The 18458-nt window shown below is 41.2% G+C and overlaps 1 protein-coding gene across 2 annotated transcripts in view; it reads left to right on the forward strand.

Moving 5' to 3' along the window:
• Nucleotides 1–18008, forward strand: part of vps26a (VPS26, retromer complex component A) — a 34006-nt gene extending 15998 nt beyond the window's left edge. For both annotated transcript variants that reach the window (XM_052027716.1, XM_052027715.1), the window contains exons 4-9: nt 3520–3676; nt 7764–7928; nt 8690–8796; nt 8910–8978; nt 13766–13908; nt 17134–18008. In XM_052027716.1, coding sequence (XP_051883676.1) covers nt 3520–3676; nt 7764–7928; nt 8690–8796; nt 8910–8978; nt 13766–13908; nt 17134–17244 — 752 coding nt within the window. In that variant the 3' untranslated portion in view covers nt 17245–18008. The remainder of the gene's footprint in view (nt 1–3519; nt 3677–7763; nt 7929–8689; nt 8797–8909; nt 8979–13765; nt 13909–17133) is intronic.
• Nucleotides 18009–18458: the final 450 nt, after the last annotated feature.

Below are 18458 nucleotides of genomic sequence, written 5' to 3' on the forward strand. Positions count from 1 at the left end.
TTGTCCTTCAATTAGGCACTCTCTTTGAATGTTTTTGGGTTACTGGTTTTCAAATGGTCCCTAAAGGGACTTCCTCAATTTAAGTTGAGGACGTAGTCATGTAGCATGGAAATGGGTCGTTTGGCCCAAGGCTCGATGCTACCTGTCAAGTATCCATTTAAACTAAACCTATTTTCTAATGTTTGGCCCAGAGCCTTCTATGTCACGGTGTTTCAAGTGCTCATCCAAATACCACAGTAAAATGATGATCTGCTATCCAACAATTTGGAAATCATGTCGGTTTCAGCATGTTAGGGATAAATATGTCCCGGTGAGGCAGAGAAGGAATGGCAGGGTGAAGGAACTGTGGGTGATGAGAGAGGTGGAACGACTAGTTAGGGAGAAGCAGGTAGCGTACGTGAGGTATAAGCAGCAAGGTTCAGACAGGGCCCGTGAGGAATATAGGGTAGCGAGGAAGGAACTTAAAGGGCTGAGGAGAGCTAGAAGGGGACATGAAAAGGCGTTGGCTAGTCGGGTTAAGAAAAATCCCAAGGCCTTTTTCAAGTACATGAAGGGTAGGAGGATGGCTAGGGTAAAGGTAGGTCCGATTAAAGACAAAGGTGGGAGAATGTGCCTGGAGGCGGCGGAAGGGGGAGAAGTTCTCAATGAGTACTTCTCTTCGGTATTCACCAGGGAGAGGGGTCTTGATGATGCGGAAGGGAGTGCTGGTAGGGGTAATGTTCTCGAGGTTGTAGATATCGAGAGAGGATGTGTTGAAGTTGTTAAATAATATGAGGAGAGGCTTAAGGTGCTAGGGCTTTATTCATTGGAAAGGAGGAGGATGAGAGGAGACATGATAGAGGTATATAAAATATTGGGAGGTTCAGGGGAGATGTCAGGGGGAGATTTTTCACCCAGAGAGTGGTTGGTGCATGGAATGCACTGCCTGGGGTGGTGGTGGAGGCAGATACATTGGACAGGTTCAAGAGCTTGTTGGATAGGCATATGGGGGAATGTGAGATAGAGGGATATGCGGGAGGAAAGGGTTAGGTAGTGTGAGGGTGGTTTGATGGACGGCACAACATGGTGGGCCGAAGGGCCTGTTTTGTGCTGTATGGTTCTATCTGATATGCCAGGGCCCTGAAAAATTTATCATTGTACTTTTTTAATTCACTTTCTTTAATATGTTAAAATGTGTTGGAGTATTAATGGGAATATCATCCAATAGTCTGGAAAGCTTGCTAGTCTGGCATGAGCAATGTCCTGAGTGTGCTCGATTAATTAAGTTTTACTGTACATGTGCGAGTACCTGTCTCTACCACCCCTCAGGCAGTGTGTTTCAGATTTCAACCACTGTGTGTGTGTGTGTGAGCATAGGGGGGATAATCTTCCTCAAATCCCTTCTTAAACCCTTTATCCCTTGCCTTAAACCCATGCCATCTGGTTATAGATACCACAGTTAAAGGGGAAAGTTTCTCACTATCTACTGTATATGTGCTCCTAATTTTGTATAACTCAAACAGAATCCCTCTCAACCTCCTCTATTCCAAAGAAAACAAACCCAGTCTATCTAGTGTCTCCTTGTAACTGAAATGCTCCATTCCAGGCAACGTTCTCATGAATCTCTTCTGCACCCTTTCCAGTGCAACCATCTCCCTCCTATAGTGTGGTGACCTGTACACTCCACTCCACCTGTGCCTAACTAATATTCTATATATTGCAAAAACAACCCTTGACCATACCTTCTACCTCTATCAAGTCATGTTTGGATCCAAATTGCCCTAGATCCTATGGGCTCTTGCCTTTTGGACCAGTCTCCCGTATGTGGAACCTTGGGAAAAGGTTTACTGAAGTTCATATAAAACTAATCAACCACATGACCCTCATTGACACTTGCTCATTTCCTCAAAATGTAATCAAATTAATTATACATCCCCATCACTCCAAATGCAGATTAATCCTATCCTTCAGAATTTTTCCCAATAATTTCCTGATCACTGTTAGACTAACTGGCCTATAGTTATCTGGCTCATCCCTTCGGCCTTCCTTAAATAAAGGAACCATATTTGCTGTCCTTCACCTTTAACTCTGCTAAGCCATCTTGTATGTCTTTTCGATGATAATTTGTTCTAAATTTCACTATCCTCTTCCCTGAATTCTCCAAGTACAATATCCTCGGTGAATACAAATGAGAAGTATTCATTTAAATCTCGCCTATATCCTATCACTCCACACATCGATTGCCCTTTTGGTCCCTAATCAACACCTTTCCCTGGTTATCCTCTTGTCCTTTATGTATTTAAAATATTTTGGGATTTTCCTCAATCTTGCTCACCAGTGATATTGCAGTGCCCCCTCTTTGGTCTCCTAATTATTATAAGTACTCCCCTATACATAGAATCATACTGCATGGCAACAGGCCTTTGTCCCACTGCGTCGGTGCCGATCTGATTTTCTTGCTGTCACGTTAGGAACAATGTGATAACCTGTAAACCAACTAGTTTTGAGATGGGAATGTTTAAAGAAGATGTGTGAGACAAGTTTTGTTTTAGAGTGGTAGGTGCCTGTAACGTGCTGCCGAGGGAGGTGGTAGAAGCAGATACGATAGTAATGTTTAGAGGCATCTGGACAGACTTATGAACAGGCAGGGAATAGAGGGATATGGACCATGCAGGGAGATGGGATTAATTAGGTTGGCGTCACGGTGGGCCGAAGGACCTGTTCCTATGCTGTACTAACAAGCTTTTGGGAAAACCCACATGGTCACAGATAGAAAGTGCAGACTCCATACAGACATGACCCAAGGGTATCTGGAGCCATGAAGCAGCAGCACTATATGTTTTGTCCTCCTAAGTTGTTGCTGGTCTTGTGGATATGGAGGTTTGGGATTACACAAGTGTGTTCTATTGTTTGGACTATTGGTTTTCACAGGCCTTGTATGTGATAGTACGATGGTCTGTAGTCACTCGGGAGTTGATTTTACCTGTGCCAAGATGGTTCTCATTGCATCTTCACATGAATGTTTCCATACCATACTGGGGCACGGTACCCAGCGGTTGAGTAACAGTAAAGTCCAAGCATTTTGGTCTCTGCTTTGCACAGATCCTGCTAAATGATTTCTCCTGTGACCTAAAGAACAATGTTTGTCATTGGGCTATGAGGACCCACACCAACGGTGCCCTGTTAAGAATTGCAACAAACATTGTTGCAACAAACTCTTTTTACTTTGTGATGTAACCTTTTCACTCATAAATTCTCGTGCATTCAATTTAAACCCCTCTCTTAACCCCTGCCGTTTTGTCTCATTTCCAATTAACTGTCATAAATTTTCAACTGGGGCATATTTATGTTTAATTTGATTTTTAAAGCCAAGTGATAGTAGCTAATCAATTACAACTTGTGAGCTTTGACCCATTAGTTAATCTGTGGATTTGCTTATTGCTATGCATGAAATACATAGAAGTAGCAGTTTTGGAGAGAGTGTTTTGGCTTGAAACTGTAAAGGATGCTTTTCACAGCCTTCTTATTTCTACATTGCAGAGCTATTTAGTGATAAGAGTAACACACATGAGTTTGTGAACCTGGTGAAGGAGCTGGCCTTGCCTGGAGAATTGACACAGAGCAGGACTTATGACTTTGAGTTCATGCAGGTGGAAAAGCCTTATGAATCATATATCGGGGCCAATGTCAGACTAAGGTAACAACTTTCAGTACAGTATAACCATATTTAATGAGTAATTTGTGCACACTTCAATTTCTCTCATTCAAATCCCCAAGTTTGTCATTGGGCCTTTGGGTATTCCGTCAAGATAGTGACTCAGTAAGTGTGGCAGAATATAGCTAAATTGATCTTTTGAGATATTGGAGCGGATCCCTATTCTCTTGCTCACTTCTAGCTGCAGTCACTGGATGGCGATCAGTAGCAACACGTTTTTTTTAATGTCTCCTTACCCCACCACGACCAACTTGCCCATCTACTGATTGTCATTGTGCAAGGGTTGCACTATGACTTGTGATCAATCAACATCAGATAAGCAATGGATTGTGAAATAATCAAGAAGAAAATGCAGATGCTGGAAATCAGAACTGATGGAAGGTCATTGATCTGAAGTGTTAAGTCTGTTTCTCTCTCAGTGGGTGCTACCTTACCTCCTGAGTATCTGCAGTATTTTCTGTTTTTTTTATTTCAGATTTCCAGCATCTGCAGTTTCTTGCTGTAGGGAATGGCATCTATGTGGCTCATTGCCGCTCTGGCCAAGTGTTTCACACTTCATGAACTGGTGCTAACTGGGGCTGGTGAATGCTGGATGAGATTGTATGTCATTGGATGGAGTGAGATTGATGTGTCTTTTGCCCCTTTCAGCAAACTTGTGTATTGCAACATTAGCAATCCATTGCTGTTGATCAGAAGTGTAGATTGCAATGTACAGAAATGAATTGAGAAGATGTTCGGAAAAGGTTTTTGTCTTCTGGTAAAGCCCATTGGAATATATTTCCAATTTTTGCATCTATACCATTCAACCTAATTTTAATTATCTATTTCCTGAAGATGCAATCATTCATTCTTTTTGTGAAATGAGAGCATTCTGCATTTAATGCAAAAGGCAATTTTTGTTGTGGGCCAATGAAACAGGTCTGGTTGGAACACCTTGTGTATACTTCACAAAGCCTACTAAAATTTCCTAGGTTGTCTTGTGGTTGAGGAACAAATTTAATCTTGCCAACAACCCAAGATAGTGGTGAATATTCACATTTTTTTGACTTGTGACGTAGAAGGAGGCCATTCAGGCCATCAAGTCTATGCCAGCTCTCAGAGCATTCCCATCTGTTCCATTTCCCCACTTATTTCCCTGTAACTTATTTTCCCTCACATGCCCGTTGATTCACCTGCTAAGGGTAATTTAGCGTAGCCAATGAACCTAGCAGCACCTCTTTGGAATGTGGTTGGAAACCAGACACCCCAGGAAACCCACGTGATCAAAGGGAGAATATACAAATGCTACACCAGAATTTAGGATCCAACCCAAGTCTTTGGAGCTGTGCAGCAATAGCATTAACTGATTTACCACTGTGCTGCCCGCTATCTGAACCACCATCTTTTAGGGTGATGGTGGTACCACAATATTGTAAGACAAGGAAATTTCAGCGTAGTGATTTTTATGACCATTGTATGTTGACCCTAGTTAGTAAAGGAAGATGTGGATTCTATCCCTATTCCAGATGCTTGAATATCAAATCTAGGTAATACTGAGGGAGGGTTGCACTGTTAACAAAATTGTCTTTTAGATAGTTCGTTAAATCAAGATCTTGACCCACGACACACTTCAAAAAAAAAAGCTGAGTTTTTTTAATCTTGGGGCCATTTAATTTCTCGGCTATCATCACTAAATTAGCCAATCAAATCCATGTATCTCATTCAAAAACAAATGATGGAAGAACTCAGCCATTCAAGCAGCATCTGTGGAAAGAGAAACCAGCTAACATTGCAGGTTGAAGACTGTTCATCCTGAAACAGTAATTGGTTTCTTTCTTTTGAGGAGGTGACCAGGGAGATTGATGAGGGTAGTGCAGTAGATGTGGTCTACATGGATTTTAGTAAGGCGTTTGACAAGGTTCTGCATGGTAGGGTTCTTCAGAAGGTCAGAGGCCAAGGGATCCAGCGAGGCTTGGCCGTGTGGATTCAGAATTGGCTTGCCTGTAAAAAGCAGAGGGTTGTGGTGGAGGGACTGCATTTGGATTGGAGGGCTGTGACTAGTGGTGTCCCACAGGGATCGGTTCTGGGACCTCTACTTTTTGTGATATTTATTAATGACTTGGATGAGGGGGTGGAAGGGTGGGTTAGCAAGTTTGCAGACAACACAAAGATCGGTGGTGTCGTGGATAGTGTGGAGGGCTGTCGAAGCATACAGAGGGATAATTGATAGGATGCAGAACTGGGCTGACAAGTGGCAGATGGAGTTCAATCCGGAGAAATGTGAGGTGGTGCACTTTGGAAGGACAGACTCCAAGGTAAATTTTTTTCTAAATTTTATTTACCGTGTGGTAACAGGCCCTTCTGGCCCAACGAGTCCGCACCGCCCATTTTAAACCCAATTAACCTACCCGTTCGTCTTTGCAATGTGGGAGGAAACCGGAGCACCCGGAGGAAACCCACGCAGACACGGGAGAACATACAAGCTCCTTACAGACAGCGACGGGAATCGAACCCCGATCACTGCAGAGGGATTTGGGGGTTCGTATCCACAGATCACTGAAAGTTGCCACACAGGTGGATAGGGTAGTTAAGAAAACTTATGGAATGTTAGCTTTCATAAGTTGTGGGATCGAGTTTAAAAGCCACCAAGCAATGATGCAGCTTTACAAAACTCTGGTTAGACCACACTTAGAGTACTGTGTCCAGTTCTGGTTGCCTCATTATAGGAGGGATATGGGGGCTTTGGGGGGGGGGGGTGCGGAGGTGGTTTGCCGGGATGCTGCCTGGGTTGGAGGGTGTGGATTGTGGGGGGGTCTGGGGCTTTGCTTGTTTGGGGGATGGGGGGAGACATGATGGAGGTGTACAGGGTATTGGGAGGGGTGGATGGGGTGAATGGCCGGCGCCTCTTTCCTGGGGCACCAGTGCTCGGTGCAGGAGGGCATGGCTTTGGGGTGGTGGGGGGTTCGGGGGAGATGTCAGGGGGAGGTTTTTTGCCTGGGGAGTGGTTGGTGCATGGGGTGCGCTGCCTGGGGTGGTGGTGGAGGCTGATATGTTGGTCAAGTTTGAGGTTGTTAGATAAGCATATGGAGGAATTTAAGATAGAGGGATATGTGGGAGGAAGGGGTTAGATAGTCTTAGGAGTGGGTTGAAGGTCAGCACAACATGGTGGGCTGAATGGCCTGTATTGTGCTGTATTGTTCTATGGTTTCCACAGATTACTACTTGACTGGCTGAGTTCTTGCAGCACTTTTGTTTTTTGTTTCAGATTCCAGCATCTGCAGTTTTATTTGTTTCCTTGCTTTTTGCAGGATCTTGTTGTGTGCATATTGGCTGCTATATTTCTATTAAGATAGTGATTACATTTCAAAAATATGTTATTTGCTGTTTGAGATATTTGAGATAACTGTTTCATTTCTCTTTCTGCCTAAATTGATTGACTGGTTTTCTTTGCTGAAGCACTGTTTAAAAACCCCTGAAGATTTGGAAAGTATATATATTAACGAGAGACTTGGTCCTAATGCTATCCTCTACTTAAAATCCAGTAATGTGCAGAGAAGACTTGCATGTTAAGAGAGGGCACCTGGGTGAATTGCAAGATCACTGTCACCTCACCCCTCCCATGTTGTTCACTTATTAGGAGCTGGAAATCCCTACAATTGTCCGGCTGGTCCTGAGGCCAGCTGTGGTGCTTTAACTGCCAACTTACTGAGAGCAACCAAACTGCACAGATCAGAAGGCCTGGCACCTGACTGAATCTATGCTAAGCCTTTATTCTTGAGAACTGGAAACATTTTTCAATGTTTAAAACTACCAAGTATCTAATATTGGAGTATATTTGATAACCCATCTCAGATTAAATCAATAAAGTGCAATGCAGTTGTGTGGGATTCTAGGATTGTTTCCAATTGTTAAATGCATTGGTATGACTTTTTCATTGTTCATGACCAGGGTGCTGATCTATGGTATCTGGGAAGTTCCAACCTATTTGTTAAGATTCTATGATTTTTCACTTTATTTTAAACAACATTTCTGGTATTCCACTTTTCAATGAAACCTGCAAACCAGTGATTTTTATCTAATTTCTCCTTAGATATTTCTTGAAAGTGACAATAGTCCGGAGTCTGAGTGACCTGGTAAAGGAATATGACCTGATTGTACACCAGCTTGCCACCTACCCAGATGTCAACAACTCCATCAAAATGGAAGTAGGCATCGAAGACTGCTTACACATAGAATTTGAATACAACAAATCAAAGTGAGTCATTTCCATTCTTCTTCTTCTTCTTTACAGCCATTTGATTTGATTTTTTTTAAACTTCCTGCTCTGAGTAGCATGATTTGAGTTGCTTTCTGTAGTGGTCTTTGCATGGCAAATGGGAAATGCACAGGCTACAGCTTTTCCTGTCCCTAACAAATGAATAATGTCAATTGACCTTGTGATATGCCTGTAGATGGGTAAACTTTGTCATTTATTGCCTTAATTGGATGATGTTCAACCTTGGATTTGGAAGCATAATAACCTTTTTGGAATAAAAGTGTGTGTGAAGTGGAAACTTATTCAGTCGATCGAGCTTGCCCTGTGGAAGACCAGAGATTTTTTTTCTATGATACACAGGCTTCATCTATTGCTGATGGACATGAACCTCATCCTATTAAAAGCAACTGAAGAAATACAATGTATATTCTTTGAAGCTTAGAAGAATGAAGGTGATCTTGTTGAAACATATAAGATCTTATGGGGTATATCAGGATAAATATTAAGATATTTTGACTGCCACAGACTATGGTCTACTTCAAAAGACAGATTTAAGAACTGTATTATCACTTTCACTGAGTCCGTAACACAAGAGATTTGAAATGCACAATGAGATCTCAGAAGAAATAAAATACAGCAGATTGGGAGATACTGGCACTTCAAAAACTAAAATATTTTAATTATAACAGTGCAAAAAATGTTTGTGTGCTGTATATTGTCTATCTCAGCCTTAAGATATACTGCTTTGATTCTTTCTTTAGATACCACTTGAAGGATGTGATTGTTGGTAAGATCTACTTCTTGTTGGTGAGAATCAAAATCCAGCACATGGAGCTTCAGATGATCAAAAAAGAGATAACTGGTATTGGTAAGAATGGCTGTGGGAATCTGGGGAAACTGCTGATGGATACCATGTGTCATTACTCACTCATTGAGACTGGGATGCATCAGTTGTCTGATATGTTACTTTTTTTTGCAAAGGGCCCAGTACAACCACTGAGACAGAAACTATTGCCAAGTATGAGATAATGGATGGAGCTCCTGTTAAAGGTGAGGTATATAACTATAGCTTTTTTTTGTATCTCAGCAACTTAAAATAATTAACCACGTCAGTTGGTAGCTGCAGAAGTGGGACTGTTCAGTATTAGTGGAAATAGGTTTAAAGGCTAAGTCTCTTTAAAGATCAGTGAAGCAGGCAAGGCGAAACTCATTAAACTTGTCTCTCCTAAGTTCTGCATTCATTGTCCCCTTTCTTGTCTGTGTGAAATGGCTTGAGATGTTCTTTGCCGAACTCTTTGTATAAATATATTTGGGACAACTACAGTTATGGTTTTCATTAACTACTTTCACGAAACAACTAGCTTTTTAATAATCTGCGGTGCTGAATGGTGGATGTGTTGGGAATTGTTAGAGAACTGATTTTTTTTTCCCAAGGGAGTATTGAGTTGTGGAGGGGATGTCATTGGTGCTGTAGAGATTTCTGATCTCATTTGCTATCCTGTAAACCTACTATTTATCCATAACTGTACTTCGTCCTAGTGATGGCAGAGGAATTTTGTGAAATGTGGAGTGTTAGTTGAAGGCTCTGTTGTCTGAAGAAATCATTGAGCTGTATACCAGCAAGGCAAAGTAAAAGTTTCAACTGGTACGAAGATATGGGGCTGTTGCTGAGATAATGGCCAGGTGTGCTGCCTTGAGTGTTTTTTTCCTGTTAAAGTATATCAGTAGAGAAATAAAAAAAAACTTGTGAAACTGTCAACATGAAATGTACCCTGACGCTTGCCAAGGCCATGGATTGATCAGAATGGCATGTTTATTACCTTTATTAAGCTGAATGCCACATTGGAATTGGTTATCATTGGTGACAGGAGGCAGAGGGTAGTGATGCACAGTTGTTTTTCTGACTGTAAATCTAATAAGTGGTGTATTGCAGAGGTCAGTGCTGGGACCTTTTTAAAGATATACAGATGACTTGGATGAGAATGTAGGTAGTCAGATTGGTTAGTTTGCTGATGACAAGAAAATTGGGGGAGTCGTAGATAGTGAAGAAGGTTGTTTAAGGGTACAGGGGGACATGGATCAGCTGAAAAGTTGGGTGGAATGGTGGCAGATGGAACTTAATCCAGACAAGTGTGAGGTGACACACTTTGGGAAGTCAGTTCTGGTGGGACATAGTGTCGTGGACCTTCAGAGCATTGTTGTATAGAGAGACCTTGTGGTGCAAGTCCATAGCTCCCTAAAAGTGGTGACACAGGTGGATAGGGTGGTGAAAAAAGACATTTGATATGCTTACCTTCATATGCTAGAACATTGAGTATAAAGGCTGGGACATTGTTACAGTTCTGAAAAACAATGCACTAAGAGTATTGTCTACATATAGTGGTGTGCAAAAGTTTGGGCACCCCGGTCAAAATTTCTGTTACTGTGAATAGCTAAGTGAGTAAAAATGACCTGATTTTCAAAAGGCATAAGGTTAAAGATGACACATTTCTTTAATATTTTAAGCAAGATTACTTTTTTATTTCCATCTTTTACAGTTTCAAAATAACAAAAGAAAAGGGCCCAAAGCAAAAGTTTGGGCACCCTGCATGGTCAGTACTTAGTAACACCCCCTTTGGCAAGTATCGCAGCTTGTAAACACTCTCTGTAGCCAGCTAAGAGTCTTTCACTTATTGTTTGAGGGACTTTTGCCCATTGTTCCTTGCAAAAGACTTCTAGTTCTGTGGGATTCTTGGGCTGTCTTGCATGCACTGCTCTTTTGAGGTCTATCCACAGATTTTCAATGATGTTTAGGTTGTGGGACTGTGAGGGCCATGGAAAAACTTTCAGCTTGTGCCTCTTGAGATAGTCCATTGTGGATTTTAAGGTGTGTTTAGGATCGTTATCCTGTTGTAGAAGCCATCCTCTTTTCATCTTCAGCTTTTTTACAGACAGTGTGATGCTTGCTTCCAGAATTTGCTGGTATTTAATTGAATTCATTCTTCCCTCTGTCAGTGAAATGTTCCCCATGCCACTGGCTGCAACACAAGCCCAAAGCATGATCGATCCACGCCTGTGCTTAACAGTTGGAGAGGTGTTGTTTTCATGAAATTCTGCACACTCTTTTCTCCAAACACACCTTTGCTCACTGCGGCCAAAAAGTTCTATTTTAACTTCATCAGTCCACAGGACTTGTTTCCAAAATGCATCAGGCTTGTTTAGATATTCCTTTGCAAACTTCTGATGCTGAATTTTGTGGTGAGGACACAGGAAAGTTTGGAGAAAAAAGGGTGCAGAATTTCATGAAAAGAACACCTCTCCAACTGTTAAGCACAGGGGTGGATCGATCATGCTTTGGGCTTGTGTTGCAGCCAGTGGCATGGGGAACATTTCACTGGTAGAGGGAAGAATGAATTCAATTAAATACCAGCAAATTCTGGAAGCAAACATCACACCGTCTGTAAAAAAAAAAAGCTGAAGATGAAAAGAGGATGGCTTCTACAACAGGATAACAATCCTAAACACACCTTAAAATCCACAATGGACTATCTCAAGAGGCACAAGCTGAAGGTTTTGCCATGGCCCTCACAGTCCCACGACCTAAAAATTATAGAAAATCTGTGAATAAACCTCAAAAGAGCAGTGCATGCAAGATGGCCCAAGAATCTCTCAGAACTAGAAGTATTTTGCAAGGAAGAATGGGCAAAAATCCCCCAAACAAGAACTGAAAGACTCTTAGATGGCTACAGAAATCACTTACAAGCTGTGATACTTGCCAAAAGGGGGTGTTACTAAGTACTGACCATGCAGGGCGCCCAAACTTTTGCTTCGGGCCCTTTTCCTTTTGTTATTTTGAAACAGTAAAAGATGGAAATAAAAAAAAAGTAATCTTGCTTAAAATATTAAAGAAATGTGTCATCTTTAACTTTATGCCTTTTGGAAATCAGGTCATCTTTTACTCGCTTGGCTATTCACAGTAACAAATTTTGACCGGGGTGCCCAAACTTTTGCATGCCACTGTATGTAGTCTCCACATTACAGGAAGGATATTGTAGCATAAGAGACTCACCAGGACATTGCCTGGAATAGAGGACTGTAGTTATAAGGGGAAATTGTATAGGCTGGGTTTATTCTCACTGGAATGTAGGAGGTTGAGGAGTGACCTTAGAGGTTTATAAAATTATGGGAAGTATAGATAGGATTATTGGTCAAAATCTATTTTTCAATGGCAAGGGAGTTTAGAACTGGAAGGCACATGTTTAAGCTAAGAGGTGAGAAATTTCAGAGAAATCTGAAGGGCAAGTTGTTCACACACAGGTGGTGCTTATATGGAATGAGCTGCCAGAGGTGGTGGTGGAGGCAGATATGGTCTTAATGTTTGAAAGGTGTTCAGACAGGTACTTGAATTGGAGAGGCTTAGAGGGATAGAGGCCTATTGTGGGCAAATGGTACTAGTGTAGATAGCCATTGCAATCAGCATGTTTCTGTGATTCTGTTTAAGCATTAGGAATTCCCTATCTGCTGGGAGCAATTATGTGCCTTTCAGGATGGCACCTGGTTTGTTTAAAATTAAGCAGCAGGAGGAATCTGCATCAATGTACTTCACATTTGTGTCACAGTGGTCCATAAGCAGTAATGAAAAGAAAAAAAAACTGCTGGAGGAACTCGGCAGGTCAGGCAGCATCTGTGGAGGTTTCAGGTGTTGACCTTTCCTGATGCGGAGTCTCAACCTGAAATGTTGACCACCTGTTTTCCTCCACAGATGCTGCCTGACCTACCGAGCTCAGGCAATTTGCTTTCTGCTCCAGATTACAGCACCTGCAGTCAGTTGTGTCAGTAGTAATGGAAAAACTCGCAAACATTTAGGGCATTTGATCATTCCAGTAGAGTTGTGACTCCCTAGAAAAAGCAGATTTATTTCTCATGCTGAAGAGTGACTGACACATTTGAGGCCATAAACTTGACCTCCAGAAAATTAAGAATGCTCATGATATTTCAATCAGCCTTAAACAGATCTCTTCTGATTATCCTTGCACTTGCTTGCAGATGTGATAGCACAGATCAAGTTAGAGGAGTAGAGATGTTGAAATGATACGAGACATTCAAAAACCTTTTATAATGTATAGAGTGAGGTACTACTTTGAGGTATAATCAGTATTTATAGTCTTGCATCACGGCCCACTAATTCCATGCCAACCTTTTTTGCCCATTGAGGGTGAGGGATCCAGATGTTAATAGTTGGCTAGTGGGAAGCAACAATGATTCATGAAGAGGAAAGAGATCTAAGGGTATTAACTGCTGCATTGCTCTCGATAATTAAACTGTGAGGTGGAATACGTTCTGAATGGGATGCTGGGTTGTAATCCAAATCACAGGAACTATGTGGAACCTTTGTCCTGGTCAGGTTGTACTAGATGTGATTTTTGATCTCTCATCAAACTTGGATCATGATAGACTCGCTGCAGATTTAATAAATCTTCAATGTGATTTCCAAGCACTCTGGATCCCTGCTTTGCTGCATCCTGCTACGTACTGACTATTCAGCAATGGAAACGAGACTCCTTTTATTAGCTGCATTTTAGAATGATTTGAAAGATGCTGTCAATCAACAGCTAGTGAACCTATGAGCTTGTTATTGTCATGGCATTGTCTTACAATCAGAATCCATCAATGGAATTATCTATGAATTAGAAAATATCTTAACCATCCCTGTCAGGGCTTGTTTGGACAATTGATCATTCAAGAGTTTGCATAATATTGTTTTATCTAAAATCGTAATCCAAGAAGCATGCCTTTGGGAGAGATAGGTAGAGCATAAGTATTGCTTAAAGCTATCATGTTCACTTTTGTTTATGAAGGTGAATCCATTCCAATCAGGCTCTTCTTGGCCGGATATGATCTGACACCGACAATGAGGGATGTCAACAAGAAATTCTCTGTACGTTACTTCTTAAATTTAGTCCTGGTTGATGAAGAAGACAGGCGGTACTTCAAACAGCAGGTATGTCGCAGGATATGGAGATGGGATTGTGTGTGGGGCAGGAAAGAGAGGGTGAAGGTATGGCAAAGGACGAGTGAGTTCCCTCCTTTGAGTCAAGTACAATGCAACTGCAGTGTGGATTGAATCTCCATTTGATGCTATTTGTGTGCACGCTGAAAATAAATTGGTCAAATATCTCAATCAGAATTAGGTTCGTGAAATAGGCTGTCGTGCTGTCGTGAAATTTGTTGTGGTAGCACAATGCAAAGACATGAAGTTGCTAGAAATTACAAAATCAGTAAATAGTTCAAAGGAAAGGAATAATGAAGTAGTGTTCATGGACTGTTCAGAAATCTGATGGCAGAGTGGAAGAAGCTGTTCCTAAATCATTGAGTATGGATCTTCCATATGTATGTTCACATCCTTCCATGTTGGGATTTTTCTGGATCCATGGAATTTTAAACATTCTGTTAACTTTATTCTATAATATTTAAAATCTTGTTTTTATTCTTATTCAAAAATGCATTTCTTTTATTAGCATTAAATAATCCATTTGATCAAATGTGCTAGTACTACATGCGCTATGCATATGTGTCGTACGCCTTCTACAATCCTTGCCATAGTACTACCAGCAAACTAATTGCTATATTTCATTAACTACTGTTGAGCTTAAGTTCAGATTTATATACAAACATTTCCCTGACTCACTACTGCCATACAGTCCCCTCTATTTTGAGAATCTTTCCCTACATCTTTCACTTCCTGCCTTAAGTAGCCACATTCTCTTAAAATCACTTTTGGGAATTGAGCCATTCTCAGTCTGACCTGAATTATACTGTTTCTTTTCACGTACTTGATAATTCTAGCTTGTATTTACATACCTCTGTAGTTCAACAACTAACATGTTCAACTGGCATATGGAAGGGAGTTGCATTTCCCATCTTCAATCTCTGGCTCAGTTTACCTTTCCATTGAATTTTGTGGAATTATTGTTGGAACCACTGCTTCTTATCCAATATCCTTTGGGATCATTAGATTACGTAAATAGTCTGACCCTTGAGATTTATCTTTGTGCCCATTGGAATTGGTTTATTATTGTCACATGTACCAAAGTACAGTGAAAAACTTGTCTTGCATACTGTTCATACAGATCAACTCATTACACAGTACATCGAGGTAGTGACAATGACAGAGTGCATAATAAAGTGTAACAGCTACAGAGAGTGCAGTGCAGGTAGACAATAAGGTCAAGAGTCCACTTTATCATACTAGGGAACTGTTCAATAGTCTTATAACGGGGGGATAGAAGCTGTCCTTGAGCTTGGTGGTACATGCTTTCAGGCTTTTGTATCTTCTGCCTGATGGGAGAGGGGAGAAGAGAGAATGTCTGGGGTGGGTGGGGTCTTTGATTATGTTGGCTGCTTTACTGAGGCAACGAGAAGTACAGTCCATAGAGGGGAAGCTGATTCCAGTGATGATGTGAGCTGTGTCCACAACTGTTTCTCTGCAGTTGCCATAACAAGCTGTGATGCATCCAGGTAGGATGCTTTCGATGGTGCATCGATTAAAAAAAATTGGTGAGGGTTGACAGGGACATGCCAAATTTCTTTAGCCTCCTGAGGAAGTAGAGGTGCTGGTGAGCTTTCTCGGCTGTGGCGTCTATGTGGTTCACTCCGAGGAACCTGAAGCTCTCAACCCTCTCGACCTCAGCACCGTTGACGTAGACAGGAGCATGTGCACTGCCCACCTTCCTGAAGTCAACGACCAGCTCTTTTGTTCTGTTCCTTTGTATGTGAATAGTGCCCTCCACTGGTTATCACACCCATGCTATCACTGTACACCTGAAAATTGAGGCTGTGAGTTTACATTGTGTGAAAAATGATGGTGGAGTGACTTGCGTTTGGAGAAAGGGCATTGCAGGTTGTGAGAGGTATTGGAAGTAGTGGTCTAAGTTTCTCAGAATGTGTGTAAAGGCTTCATAATGGATTACTGAGTATGAAGAAGAGATGGTCTTTACTGTAAATTGGCAAAGAGCTTGGGTGGAGAGTGATTATGCAACTCGGGGGGGAAATGGGGATCTTGTGTTGGGTAGGATGGTCGAAGGAACTAAATAGTAAATTAAATCTGAGTGACTTAGTGGGTGTGATTTCAGCTTTTCAACTATGGTGGGGACCACAGTAAAAAGTGTTCCTTCCTAGCATCCATTTATTGTCATTTGGTAGTCAGAAGCAGATAGAGAGTAAAAGAGGGGAGTTATCAGAGTTTATTGCCTTCAGGATGACCTTGGAACAATTTTTAAAAAAAATTAAGATTTGCAAAAAGTTTCTGGAGTTTATAAATAGCATGGGACAGAAGCTCCATGAGTTTAACATGAGTGTGGCTTTCAGCAGAATGCTGGGACAAAGGCTCCTTGGTGAGCATCTGATCAGTGGTTAAAGTGTATTCTAAGTAAAATAGGATTGGAGATAAGTGATTAAAATATTGGGGGGAAAAAAAAGGAAAATAACTAATTCAATAAATTAGTTCATACATATTAATAATGGTAGGACAGATAATGTTAAGGCTATACATTGTGGACTTCCTTGATCCCTGTCACCTGTGCCCTCTAGTTCCCTACCTTGTGAAAAAGACTCAGACCATCCACCTTATGGGCCTCATGATTTTGTAAACCTCTATAAGGTCACCCCTCAGCCTCCTATGCTCCAGGGTAAACAGTTCCAGCCTATCCAGTCTCTCCTTGAAATTCAAGCTGTCGAATCCTGGCAACATCCCTGTGTATCTATTCTGCACCCTCTAGCTTGATCACATCCTTGGTATTGGTTTATTATTGTCACTTGTACTGAGGTACAAATCCTTGATGAGAAATGGGGTGAAATGTTACTTGGGACAGGCGAAAAATAGAGTTGAAGTTAAGATCACACCAGCTATGATCTTATTTATGGTGGAGCAAGCCACTCAGCACCTTCATCCTGCTCCAGCTGATTTTAGCTAATGGAGATGCAGTTATAATTGCCAGTAATGTCCTAGATCAAAAAGAATGCAAAGTGTGTGTCCTCCAAAACTGGCTTTTGGAAGTGAACGTATGAAATTTTCTGAAGGAATAGCTCTTTGCTGTGTCCCATGATCAAAATGAATAATAGCCTGCCAATTTACTTGTGTTTGCATCAGATTATTGTGTAAATTATCAACTGGTTCTAATGAAAATATAAAACTGAACCCATTAAACTAAAGTTTTTGTTTTGGCAGGAGATTGTACTATGGAGGAAAGCTCCTGAGAAGTTACGGAAAAGAACCAATTTCCATCAACGTTTGGAATCTCCAGAGCCACAGGCTTCCGCTCAGCAGCCTGAAATATGAGCAAAGAGTGAGCAGGGCAACAATCTTTAAGATTTGCCAAAATCCACAGATATGATCATTGTTCAAACCTCTTTCTCCGTGACACTAAACTTCCAGAAAACTAATGGTCTTTCAAACACTGGAACATGTAAAGCTATCATTTTATACCACATAATTTCAATTTGTTTGAACATGCACTAAAAATCTATACAGAGCAGGATGTTTGTTTGGTTCTGTATGGCTGATCTATTTATGCTGCTTGGGCCTGGGATTTACTGTTCATGATGTACAGATGATTATTATGTCCAGGGCAGTTAACAGTTATGATTTTAAGCACACAAGTTCATGTTGTGGGGAGAAATTTGAAGAGTTTTTTTGTGTACAATTCTAATTCAGCGGTTGAAATTTGGTGATTGGTCCTATTTCTGTTGGTGTTTTTGCATGCTGTAATCTGTGGCATGTTCCACTGGTTCAGATAGCAAAGATTCTCTACTTTAGTCACAGGTCCTAGGCCCCTTATTTGCTAGCAGATAAGCACTGTCCAAGTCCTGACCTGTAACCTGGACTGAGGTGCAGTTATTGTCACTGCAGGTAGCTGAGTAAAATTTCCAATTTCCCATTGTTAATGTCGATTGTACGTTTAATGCCAAATGCCAGAGTTTCCTGCATGTCCATGTCTGATATCAATAAATGGAAAATTGGAAATATTTTAATACATCTGTAGTATCTATACCTGAAAAATGTATCCCTTCTATATTCAATAAAACTTCTGCCAGTGTATCTAACTACACTTGAATTCATTTCAGACATTTTGGAAATCTCTCCAGAAGTGAAACCCATGCCAGGGCAAGGGTTAGAGTTGGTGAATAACAAATAGAATTTGTGATGAAGATTGAAGAGACATTCAATCATTAGGATACTGAGTCATTGCTGCTGTTGGGGATCCAGGGTATCTGTAGGCACCATTGCTCAGGCTAAGTGCAGATGATGACTGTCAATGGGATATTTGGCATCGCTGCCTAAACCTTCCACCAACATTCATGATTTCCAGCAGGCATCACTGGAGAAACATAAGGAGTATGAAGTGATGGTTATTTTTCCCCTTGTATATTAAAAGCTGTCTTGTGCAGAGTACTGAAACAAATACATCAGTCCCAAATAACAATCTTGAATTCCAGAACTTGGGGCCTTGACAGCTGCCAGTGGTTGACTCACTAAAATCATGGATATTCAAC

This window comes from Pristis pectinata, chromosome 12 (genome assembly GCF_009764475.1).
Source record: "Pristis pectinata isolate sPriPec2 chromosome 12, sPriPec2.1.pri, whole genome shotgun sequence".
In the NCBI taxonomy this organism is placed as follows: Eukaryota; Metazoa; Chordata; class Chondrichthyes; order Rhinopristiformes; family Pristidae; genus Pristis; species Pristis pectinata.